The sequence below is a fragment of the Drosophila sechellia genome, chromosome 2L (assembly GCF_004382195.2).
Source record: "Drosophila sechellia strain sech25 chromosome 2L, ASM438219v1, whole genome shotgun sequence".
NCBI classification, from domain to species: domain Eukaryota; kingdom Metazoa; phylum Arthropoda; class Insecta; order Diptera; family Drosophilidae; genus Drosophila; species Drosophila sechellia.
Genome location: NC_045949.1, coordinates 9489917 through 9500797, shown reverse-complemented (window position 1 = coordinate 9500797; position 10881 = coordinate 9489917). Strand labels below are relative to the sequence as shown.

The 10881-nt window shown below is 43.9% G+C and overlaps 3 protein-coding genes across 5 annotated transcripts; 2 read left to right on the top strand and 1 right to left on the bottom strand.

Annotated features, from left to right (window-relative positions):
- The first annotated feature begins 78 nt into the window (after window positions 1-78).
- Window positions 79-2385, top strand: LOC6611843 (pescadillo homolog). Its single transcript, XM_002036329.2, has 4 exons — window positions 79-224; window positions 328-561; window positions 619-1717; window positions 1780-2385. The coding sequence occupies exons 1-4, from the start codon at window positions 207-209 to the stop codon at window positions 2310-2312; spliced, it is 1884 nt and encodes a 627-aa protein (XP_002036365.1). The 5' UTR covers window positions 79-206; the 3' UTR covers window positions 2313-2385.
- A 73-nt stretch (window positions 2386-2458) lies between these two features.
- LOC6611841 (protein pelota) lies at window positions 2459-10586 on the bottom strand. Its single transcript, XM_002036327.2, has 5 exons — window positions 10285-10586; window positions 9504-10225; window positions 9257-9449; window positions 4609-4715; window positions 2459-3215 (listed from the first exon to the last, which is right to left on the bottom strand). The coding sequence occupies exons 1-5, from the start codon at window positions 10323-10325 to the stop codon at window positions 3094-3096; spliced, it is 1185 nt and encodes a 394-aa protein (XP_002036363.1). The 5' UTR covers window positions 10326-10586; the 3' UTR covers window positions 2459-3093.
- LOC6611842 lies at window positions 5385-8436 on the top strand. Of its 3 annotated transcripts, XM_032715529.1 has the most exons (4): window positions 5385-5577; window positions 7125-7268; window positions 7786-8123; window positions 8210-8436. In XM_032715529.1, the coding sequence occupies exons 3-4, from the start codon at window positions 7852-7854 to the stop codon at window positions 8298-8300; spliced, it is 363 nt and encodes a 120-aa protein (XP_032571420.1). In that variant the 5' UTR covers window positions 5385-5577; window positions 7125-7268; window positions 7786-7851; the 3' UTR covers window positions 8301-8436. The 3 variants fall into 3 exon arrangements, with proteins under 3 accessions (XP_032571420.1, XP_032571415.1, XP_002036364.1); XM_032715524.1 differs by lacking the exon at window positions 7125-7268 and having other exon boundaries at window positions 5386-5577; XM_002036328.2 differs by lacking the exon at window positions 7125-7268 and having other exon boundaries at window positions 5387-5577; window positions 8213-8436.
- Window positions 10587-10881: the final 295 nt, after the last annotated feature.

Genomic DNA, 10881 nt, shown 5'->3' with positions numbered 1-10881 from the left:
AGTTGCACACCTTCGGTCAAATTTAGGTTTATTTTTAATACCACCTCGTGTTTTAAATGAAAACATTGAACTGGTCACACTTCCTTTCCACGCGAGACCAACAACACAAAAAACGTGTGTTTTGGTCAACAGCGTGTTTTCTTTAAAATAAATCTGTATAGAGCAGATTTGACTTGACAAAAAGTGCATTTTCATAAAACGGCACAATGAGACGACCCAAGAAGGTAGGTTTGCGTTGATTTCGGGGTACTTTTTTCCCCTTTAAGGTTATGTGTTTTAAGACTCCCATGAAACCATATGGAAATTAATGTTTTTAAACATTTTTAGTACGAATCCGGTGAGGCTACGCAGTACATTAGTCGCCGGGCTGCTCTCAGGAAACTCCAGCTCTCGCTGAACGATTTCCGGAGGCTGTGCATCCTGAAGGGTGTCTATCCCCGGGAACCAAAACATAGGCGTAGAGCCCAAAAGGGATCTTCGGAGATCAAGGTGCTTTATCACACCAAGGACATTCGCTTCCTGCTGCATGAGTCGATTGTGTGGACGCTGCGTGATTACAAGGTATGTTAGCTACATATAGATCCCGCGGAACCCTTAACCAATCCAAATGTTTCGCAGATCTTTGCCAAAAAGAGCAATCGCGATCGTGCCATCAAGGATTTCCGCAACCTGAAGCGTCGATTGGCCCTGTTTCCCGAAATCAAACTCGATCACATTGTCAAGGAACGCTATCCCACCTTCATCGATGCTCTCAAGGATCTGGATGATTGTCTGACGCTGCTCTTTCTGTTCAGCACCTTCCCCTCGCTGCACTTGATTCCCAGGGAGCAGTCGAATCTGTGCCGCCGTCTGACTATTGAGTTCCTGCACTACGTGATCGCGTCCAAGTCGCTGCGCAAGGTGTTCATTTCCATCAAGGGCTACTACTTCCAGGCGGAGATCAAGGGCCAGAAGGTCACCTGGATTGTGCCGCACTACTATCCCTTCAAGCCACAGTCACGCCAGGAGGTGGACTTCAAGGTGATGTCCATCTTTGTGGAGTTCTACACCATTATGCTTGGCTTCACCAACTTCCGGCTATTCCATGGCCTGAATCTGGCCTATCCACCACAATTCCCAAGCAGCGTGCTTCAGGACAGCGAAGAGTCCCTGAAGGACGAGGCCAGCTTCGTATCTGACCGCATTGCAGCCTTGAACTTCGAGCTGCTGCGCACGGACAAGGTGCAGGAGGATGAGGAAGAGCTAGACATTGACATGGAGCTTTTGGAGCAGGATGGCGACTCGAAGCGCATCATCAAGATGAAGCAGGAGGCGCAGGAAGTGAGCCGTCTACGCACCCTATTCAAGGGCTTGAAGTTCTTTATCAACCGCGAAGTTCCTCGCGAGCCCCTAGTCATCCTCATTCGCTCCTTTGGCGGCAAGGTGTCCTGGGACTCGTCTATCTTCGCTGGCTCAACCTATGACGAAGGTGATGAGACAATCACTCACCAGATCGTGGACAGGCCCAGCATTTCCACGCAATACATCTCGCGCGACTATATTCAGCCACAGTGGGTCTTCGACTGCGTCAATCAGCGCCAGCTGCTGCCCACTAACAAGTACTTCATCGGCGAGACACTGCCACCACACCTGTCACCATTCGTGGACTCCAAGAGGGATTCGTACATACCGCCCGAAGAGAAGGCTCTGCTGGATCCCTCCCTGATCGAAACACATGGTAAGTTACAGGATCTTTAAATAGAATTCGGACAAGCCATTTAACTCTCCTTTTGTCTGCAGTCCAAAGCGATGACGACTCCGAGGACGAAGCTCAGGAGGAAGAGGAGACTGTGGACCAGGAGCTGCTCGATGCGCAACTGCAACTGGCCTACCAACAAGAAACGGCAGAGTACAAGAAGTTCGGCGGTCCCGATGGCGTCAACGAAGACGAGGAGGATCCGGAGGATGATGATGATAATGAAGACGACGATGAAGAGGAGGAAGAGCTCGACGAGAAGACCAAGCGTCTGCAGGAGGAGAAACAGAAGATGTCCGTGCAGTCGGGCAAGGTGCACAAGGTCAACAAGCGGCAGGTGCACAAGGCCGAGGTCGATGAGCACCGCCTGCAAGCGCGTATGGTGAAGCCCCGTCATCGCAATCTGTTCCGGAAACTCATCCGCGAGAAGCAGTCCAAGGAAAAGGAGGAGTGGCTGCTGCGCAAGAAGCGACGAACCATCGAGGCCAGCGAGAAGGAGGCCCGGAAGACGGCCAAGCGGGAGGCACGCAAGGAAGCGGCGGCCGCAGCTGCCAAGGCTTCCAAGCTGGGCAAGTGAGCGAACAATCCGCTCGGGGGGATCTGTGTCTTGATATAGGTTAAAACAATAAACAATGAAAATGTAAATGAAAGTGAATGGACTATTATTTTATTTCGTATTCGAGATATGTACAGATGAACAGAAGAAATCAATGCAAATGGTAATTTCAGTTAGGTGAATTCTTGAAAATGATTTATTTTACAATAATATATTTTACAGCATGGGTAATTACTTACATTCTGTATCAACTAGTAGGGTTTAACAAAAGGTTATGTTTACAGCATAAAATGATAATTACAATCTTATAAAGTTAAGCAACATTAAGAGCGTTCTGAAGATGCATAAAATCTGGGTTTAAACAATAAAACTGGATAAATAACTATTTTATATGCCGCTTGCAATCATTTTGTAAACTCAGTTTTCCATGTTACAAATGTATGAACAATGAATTGAAGTGCGCTGAAAAGGCCTTTAGTTTGCAGAATATTGTTAACGCAACTCAAATTTGTTTGGGACTTAAATGAAGTAATAGTTGAAACCTAAAAATATTGTGGGCATTTAATTGAACACAAAGAGTAGCAAATGTTTAGTTTGTAGGCCCAGCCACGGGTGAACTTAAGCAGATATTTGTGTGTATATCGTATTGAATTAGCACTATGTATATTGTATATGCCCTGACGTCCAAGTCTGTCGTGGTTCCTATTAGTCTACTTGTATATCGATCGCTAGTTAAGTTCCTAAGTCAAAAATTTCTGTTATCAAATGCCAAGATTCCATGAAGCTATTCCTATATATGATCCTAGTCGCTATCGCTATCTGCCCCGCCCGCCGCTCCATCTTCATCATCATCATCGTCGCTGTCCTCCAGTTCGGGCATTGGGAAGCGCAGGAGGGCTGCAATTCCAGTTAGTTGAGCAAGTTCTGTGGACAAAAAGATTGGGGTTATTCAATGGACTTAGCTTTATAAGTGGTTGCCGCAAATTACTGCTATCTGCATGCTGAAAACCTGAATATCAAGTAAACTACAAAGACCATAGGCATCAATACTCGATGCAAGAAATCTCTGAGCCTCAGAACTGCAGCAGCCAATGTAAGTTTTTCACTTTTTCCCCAGGTTGTGGGCGTTCCTACTGTCCAACTTCAAGGCCCACCGGTTATTCTAGGCCATGACTCACCCCAGTGAACTTCACATTCAACACGGCCAGAGTGAGCATTACATATTCATGGGTTTGTCCAATTAGCGCGTGATTAATGCAGGTTATGTACCAGAGAATATATAATTCGTGTTCTCAAGTACCAGGCCCCTTTATCTGTTAAATTTGGTTCTGTTTACACAAGTAGCCTCAATGTTTATATGCTTATATAATTTAAAGAAGATTAAACTGCTCGGCTGAGTAGAATAGCGAAATAAATACTTGCAACGAGATAAGAATGGGCAGTAATTAACAAAAAAGGAAAAAATACGAAAGGGATCGTTACAACTCATTTGTTGCAAAATCTACAGGGCATGGGGGATCTATTTCGGAACCCCAACGACCCATTTTCGAGTCGAAAACGAAACTCTTGCCAAGTCGCATTGAAAAAAGAAACTCGTGGAAGGAATCTCATCTCGTGAGTCACCTGCAAATGGCTATTTAAAGCATTTAATCACTTTACACCCCGAAAGTATGGCCAATATGTGAGGTGTAATTTTAATTAATACTTAATTGCATACGAAAATGAAAACGAAAGTTCTCTTCCGAATGAGCTAGCGAAAACTAGTTGGCAGCAATTCAATAGCGCTGTTTTTTGCTTATCTCGCAGCGGACTTTGTAATGTGGGAGACCCCTCCAAGATATTCACATATGCACGCGCGTGTATTTAATATTGCATCGCGGGAACTTAAAAATAGCATCTTTAACGAGGTCATTAGACGGGGGAAGGCAGCGCCTGCACATAAATATTCCATCCCAATTGAGCATAGAAATGGACAAAGGTGGAACAAGTGTGAGCAAAGAGATGATTCTGCTGGAACTGATCTATTCTCGGCCTGAAAGGGCAGTTCCTTCTCGCTCCATGAGTCACTGAGAGATTCATTTCTGTGTACCAGAAGTTCTTGAGTTGTTTCAAATCAACACAAGGTTAAAGTTGCTTAGATGGCTTCCAAGATTGTGCAATTTAAGTTTAGCATGTGGTTGCCTTACATATAAGTGAATTTAATTAATGGAGTAAAGAACTTGCACTTTCTACTTCACAGTGACTCACTAGATCTTATCATTCTCTTACAATCCTTCCCTTTGCAATTAAAAGTTGTTGTTTCTTGTTTGATACTTACGTTCTCCTGAGATGTGCATGCTCGAAAAGATTTTGACTTCTCCCCCAGCATCGCGAACGGATTCGACCAGATTAACATATTCCTTCCTCAGACCAACGTCTTGGCATCTGCAAAATGAACAAATTTTGATGTTTAAATCTTTGTAGTATCATTTATAGAACAGAAACCTCTAATATCATATCCAACTCGCATAACAATCGATTCCATTCATTAATATGCCCATTTTTCACCCATTTACGGATGTAGGTGCCCGTATCTATTGCACTTTCGCATTCCACAGCCCGTTTTAATGGCGCATAGCAAAGTGCTGGATCATGGCACGTGATGGGCATAATCCGCATTGAATAAGGTGTCAAGTTTAACTGGAAATAGTGGGTTCACCTCGTCGCTCAACCCACCAAAGGGGGTCATCACACACATTATACTTGGACGCCATAATTTGCACTTAAGATTCTCAGGGAACATGAAATCACTAGACGAGCAATGAAAGTGCGACTGCCATAAAAAGTAAGTGCAGTTCAAAAACCCCATCAGAATCAGCATTTATTTGTGCAGGTAAAAAAAAGTTAGAATAAGAAGCAGCAGAAATTCGAATGAAAACCACACAAAAAATGAAATTTCAATTATCATTTTTATTGACGACAACAAACCGCTTTCAGTTTGTTTGGAGAGATTGCGAGCGAACGGATCGGCATATGTGGAGTGTGGACTTTATTCCGAATGCGATCCACAACACGTGTGGCTGAGAAGAGAGCGGCTGTCTTGGCAGCGAAGAATTAGTTGCAAAGCGGCTTTCTTGCGGGGAACATCGAGCGATTCGAGGGACGGAAAACCGAAACGAACCGGAGAAGATTGCCACGCTAAAAGAAAAATTGGTGCTAAGACCCCGCTAAAAAAAAATACAAACAGCGCCATCGAAACAGCAAGCAAGAAAAGTGCACAAAACACAACGCATAAAAAGATACAAAGGTGTGTTTTCCCCTCGCAGAGTGAAAGTTGCAAAAAGGTTTTATATCTTCATATATCAACAAAAATGCTGCCCAGTGCAGATGAAATCTCAAATAGACTCTCAAAAAGTCCCGCTGACAGTTTACTTCAACGTTTTATCACCGCTGACTCAGCTGAAGGCAATGCAGATACAAACGTATCTGCTACCTGTGTTCAGATACTTTTTCGCTCATCCGTTAACCGCAATCCGCGATGAACTGCGAGCCATTGTGTTGTAGATGCTGCTGCTTTCTGCCTGCTGCTGATGTACCTGCAATTTTAGCCGCTACTCATGTTGCTGTTGTAGCTGCAATTCCTGCTGCTGCTGCTGCGTGACAACGATTGCACAATGGAATCAATTGTTATAATGGAATTAGCGTGCGCGAGGTTGGGCACAGCCGTGAATTGTCAGCCAGAAAGAGAGAGAGACAGCGCTTTTTAAGGAGAAATAGGAAAGAAAGATGGTGGCGGGGAAAGTGCGGCCATGGGCAGCCCCAGATATCAGTAGAAATGTGTAATTAACTGTGCGAGCAAAGACGGCACTATCTGAACTTGACAACTCAACGTACAATCTACAAACATGGTACTGCACTAAATATTATGAAGAAGTGCAATACAATTAAGGGCAAGGTTAGCCCTCATTGCCCAATTTTGTGAGATCATTTGAGACCAACCTTAAAGGCAACGCCTTGATTTCAAAACCTTTATGACTTCGATCATTTCAAAAACAGCCAATTCATTGCTTGCCCCATCAGTTGACCAAACACAACCCAACCCGATCACCCTTAAAGCAAAGATCCAATAAAAGTGATTCATGGTTTAGAGTATCAATATCGCTCAGTCAGACAAGCCCTTTCACTTCAGTTTTAATGGAATCAGCCTTAAACTTTTCCTCTCTCTCTTTCATTCGTTTTTTCGATATTTCACAATGCAAATATATGTGCGAAATATATAAACAATTGCCTTTCGAGACAATATTTACAAGCGTGGCCAGCTGCGACAAAAAAACCAACAATAATCGCTTAAAGGGGGCACGTTTTTGATGCACAAGACATGTTGCAAAGCAAAACAAAGAGGGACTAGAAAAACTGGTTGGACACATAAATAATAAACGTACGAAAAAAATAGAAAATCTACAAGATGGCAGGGAGAATCGTTGGGGGGAGGGTGGTAAGAAAATGCTAAGTGCATTCGAGCAGCAAAAGAACTTGATAAGTTAGCTGCAAGTGGATCATGTTGCACGCCATGTGGTGTGGAATCCATTTCCAGAAAATCCAAAGGGGGAGCCGCGTTGTGGAAGCGATAGTGTCCGCTTCAAAAAGTTGCCAGCCAAGTGATCCATAAACGGAGTGATTAAATAAATTAAAATTCTTTATTTTCTTGTTTATTGCTGTTCTCCCGCTGCCGTTCCTGCTCCCTCCATCGCAATATTCTTTCGCCCACAGCGGGTTCTAATAATTAGCACAAGAATTGGCTCATTTCCACATGGTTATAAAGCTTATACTGTACCCAGCTTATTTACATCACAGTTTAGTTCAGGCCCCGTCATTTGCTAATCGAAACTCGTCTGGCGAAAACAGCTCTATAAAATAAGACCCGAAACAGCACGCAAATTCAGCTTGGAATTCGTCCATGAGCAGATACGAATATATTTACGGATACGGATTAAATGGGTGAGGGACAAAACAAAGTCTCAGTTAGCGGAGCTGATCGAAAAACACAAGGAGAAAGCTAAACAGTATAACCTTCTTAACAATATTGTTAACTATAAAGTTATCTTGGCTTATCACAAACATTTATAAAAATGATCTACATATTTTCCTTAATCATTTGCTGATAATACTTTTGTTGTAGCTGGCAAAATTCCAGCTTATAGTAGTCACAAAATTTTAACTGCATGATTTCATTTTATGTGACTTAAATAAATATTTACATATTTTGATAAAAATACAAAATAAATACATTTACGTGACTTTAATTCGAAATATTTATATGTGTAGTACATTTTGAGAAACTTGATCACATTCCTGTTAAATATATGTCGATTGGTTGAATACTGATATTAGTTTTGTATATATTTATCGATTTGATGATCATAAAACAAAAGCAAAGAAACTCGAATCGTGGGATTATCTGTCTAAACCTCCACTCCACTTGACTGCACTTAACGCACATATCTTTCCACTCCAGTTCCTATTTAAGTGCCGGCCACTTATCACCGTCGAATTAAATCGAGTCAAATCAGGCGGATCCAAGATGCTCACCAGACAGCCCGACTACACCATCTCCGAGCTGGGCCATCCCATCCACCAGTGGTCGGATTCGACCACGTGCGAGTCCCTCAAGAAGCTGGACTACAGAAAGATGCCCAGTTCCCCGCCATCACCACATCGCCTGCTGCCACTGAGGGAAACGCTGGACGATTGTTTCAAGGGCTTGACGATGAGAAGCAGAGAAGATTTCGAAGAGGATCCCGTTTACCAGCAGAAATTGAGGAAGAATCAGTGCAATGAACAGCAGCGAAGGCGGTAAGACAAATGGAAAACTTAAACAAAGCATTTCGTAACAAAATTTCCCCATCTTGTTTCAATTTGCACAATGGCAAAACTATCAGCAGCAATCAAAAATGTCGAGATAAAGCCCAGTCCGGAGCAACAACGACGACGACAACGATAGCGGCGAGCTGCGATTTTAACAATTTCTGAGATTAGAAGAAGGAGGAAGAATACCTATGGGGGAAGCAACCTAAGCGGACTGACTAAAAGTGCTAAAATAAAACACCTTTTGCCTAGTTCATTAAGTACATTAAATGTTAAGTAAAGAAAAAGCTATAACACTTAATTTTCATTTAATTGCCAGCCACGCAGTTAGCATACAAAAACACATTCGAATGGAATTTCATCGGCCCATTAAAGTGTAAACAAATCGCGGAGAAGAGTAGTGAATAGAACAGAACAGAACTAAACAGGCTGGCAGCCAAAAATGGTGAGGAGACATTGGGGCAACCTTGATCATGAGCACGTCGCCATGGGGCCAACAAATTAATAGTCGAACGTGCTTTCTTTAAATGGCTAAACGCGTGCGATCGCAGCAGATCTGTATTCGCAGCGGAAGAATTAGCGATCTTCTAATGGTTATGAAAGTCCAAAGTGGCAGATCGAGGAAATCTAGACCTTATTGCTATTGCTGATACTGTGTTAAGTTAAAAACTCTCTTAGTAAAATCTAAAGATATCTTAAATATCCTACACTCTTAAATAAGAATAACAGCCGCATTCTCAGCTGAATTCTACACACAAATTCTATACACAAACAGAAATAAATTGAAAACCACAGTCGCAAGCATAGCAAATCAATTAAAGCACAATCGATACAGTAATTAAATTGATTGCTCTTCTTCAGATTTTCTGAATTGCCCCAATATCTGTATTCTTTCCGGCACCCAAAGCAGTCTGGTGACATATGCACATGCGTACCATATGGCGACACAAGCACACCAATTGCCATCGCACTCTCACTCAATTTTGCCAAGTTGAAGGTTTCTACATATACTCGCGATCGTGCTCTTGATCTTCCCGCTTGATTGGGCTTAATGTGCGCCCCGCTGGGAGTTACTTCAATATACATAGATACATATATAAGCGCCACCAAGTGGAACTCACCTAAAGAGGTTGTCCGAGATGAGCAGCGTTTCGATGGCCTGAGACTCGGAGGCTCGCAGGACGTGTTTCTTGCCATAGAAGGCCTTGGCGGGCTCACATTGCAGCATCATGTAGAATTGCTCCAGGGCCTTGACCTCGCCAGCTGCCTTGGTGTCAGACATCTTGGCCAGCACGGCGGGATCCTGGAGAATCTCTGAGGGCAAGAATTGGACTTAAAACATATTTCATCATAAGGGTAAATGGCTACCTCTTAAGGAGTGCTTAAATCCCGAGGAGGCGTGCACCAGCATGAACTTGCTCTTGTTGTCCAGCAGCAGCTTGTAATCCATCTTGACCGCCTGCTGGAACATGTAGTCGTAGAACTGATCGCGCACGAATCCCGGCGATGCAATCAACACACACTTGACCACATCGAAGTTGACGTGCCGCAGAATGCTCTGCATAACCTGCTCGTAGAACTTGGCCAGTCCCTTCTCGTGTTGCTGGACACTGCCCTTGCGCTTACGCGGTATGGAGACCTCAATCTTGCTCCGCACCAGGGTCATACTGGCGGTGATCAGGCAGACGTGTGCTAATCCCTCCTGCATCACAACGGCGGCCACATCCGCAGACTGTGTGGGATCGCAGGCCATTTCGATGCGCTCCAGGGCAATGGTGTCCCATTCCGGCTTACGCAGCTCAAACTTGCGGTTAAGCTCCAGGTCGAGGGTGTGATAGGCGCCCATCTTGACATACTGGTTCTCCTCGATGTTTCTGCCCTTCAGGCGGAGCACACAAGCCTGCGTATCAAAATCTATGCTTTCCACTGCGATGGTTAGTGTGGTGCGCACCCGGCTGCTGGTGGAGGAGCCAGTGGCCGTTTCATTCTGCACCTTGCGAATGGTGGTGCTGCGCACGCTGTCGCCTTTCGCAATCAAATTGTAGGCGTGCCACATGTCCTCGGACTCTTCCGGCATCAGGGTCACATTTCTAAAAGAATTTTCTAGGCATAATAAAGATATTTTAAAACTCCGATGGAATTCACTTACCCCTGCATGCCCTTGTCCACGTATTTGCCCAGCAGCTTCATCCCGTCTCTTTGCTGGTCAGGATTTGGATTTCGTTTCGTTGGCAGGCACTGCCTCTATACCAAGTGCTTTGATTCCAATAGCCGCTTGTCACTTGCACCCAGATTCCAGTAATTCCCTCGGTTCACATAGGCGGCGGTGCATCGTTGTCATTGGGTCCACGCAGTTGTAAAGTTCACACCGCTGATCGAATCGGCAGGATGGTGTGGCGATGGTGGTGGTCAGTGGAATCGGCGGACAAGTGACATTCACCAGGGGCGAACGGTGTTGTGCGACTGGCTATTTTGCCGCCAAGATTGGCTTTCTTAAAGTAGCTTGCATAAGCTACCATTCACATATATCATCCAAAAATTCATTAACGAATAGATCATTAATGAATAGATAACTTATAGTTATAAATAAATATTGAAGAATATAATTGTGAATTTTAAATTTTACTTGTTTTATTATATGAAATAAGCTTGTATCAAACTAGCTTATTTATTTGCCAGCACTGCCGGCTAAACCAGCTGACCCCTTTGGCATAGTACTTTCTGGTATTTTTTCGGTATTTGTATC

Bases quoted from the DNA above. Each gene is read 5' to 3' on its own strand.
- LOC6611843 (XM_002036329.2), top strand. The intron at 562-618 runs GTATGTTAGCTA...AATGTTTCGCAG, and splicing joins GGACGCTGCGTGATTACAAG to ATCTTTGCCAAAAAGAGCAA. The intron at 1,718-1,779 runs GTAAGTTACAGG...TTTTGTCTGCAG, and splicing joins CTCCCTGATCGAAACACATG to TCCAAAGCGATGACGACTCC.
- LOC6611842 (XM_032715529.1), top strand. From the start codon at position 7,852: ATGCTCACCAGACAGCCCGACTACACCATCTCCGAGCTGGGCCATCCC. The intron at 8,124-8,209 runs GTAAGACAAATG...CAAAACTATCAG, and splicing joins AATGAACAGCAGCGAAGGCG to CAGCAATCAAAAATGTCGAG.
- LOC6611841 (XM_002036327.2), bottom strand. From the start codon at position 10,325: ATGAAGCTGCTGGGCAAATACGTGGACAAGGGCATGCAGGG. The intron at 9,450-9,503 runs GTAGCCATTTAC...TCTTGCCCTCAG, and splicing joins ATTTAAGCACTCCTTAAGAG to AGATTCTCCAGGATCCCGCC. The intron at 3,216-4,608 runs GTAAGTATCAAA...TTTTGTCCACAG, and splicing joins CATGCACATCTCAGGAGAAC to AACTTGCTCAACTAACTGGA.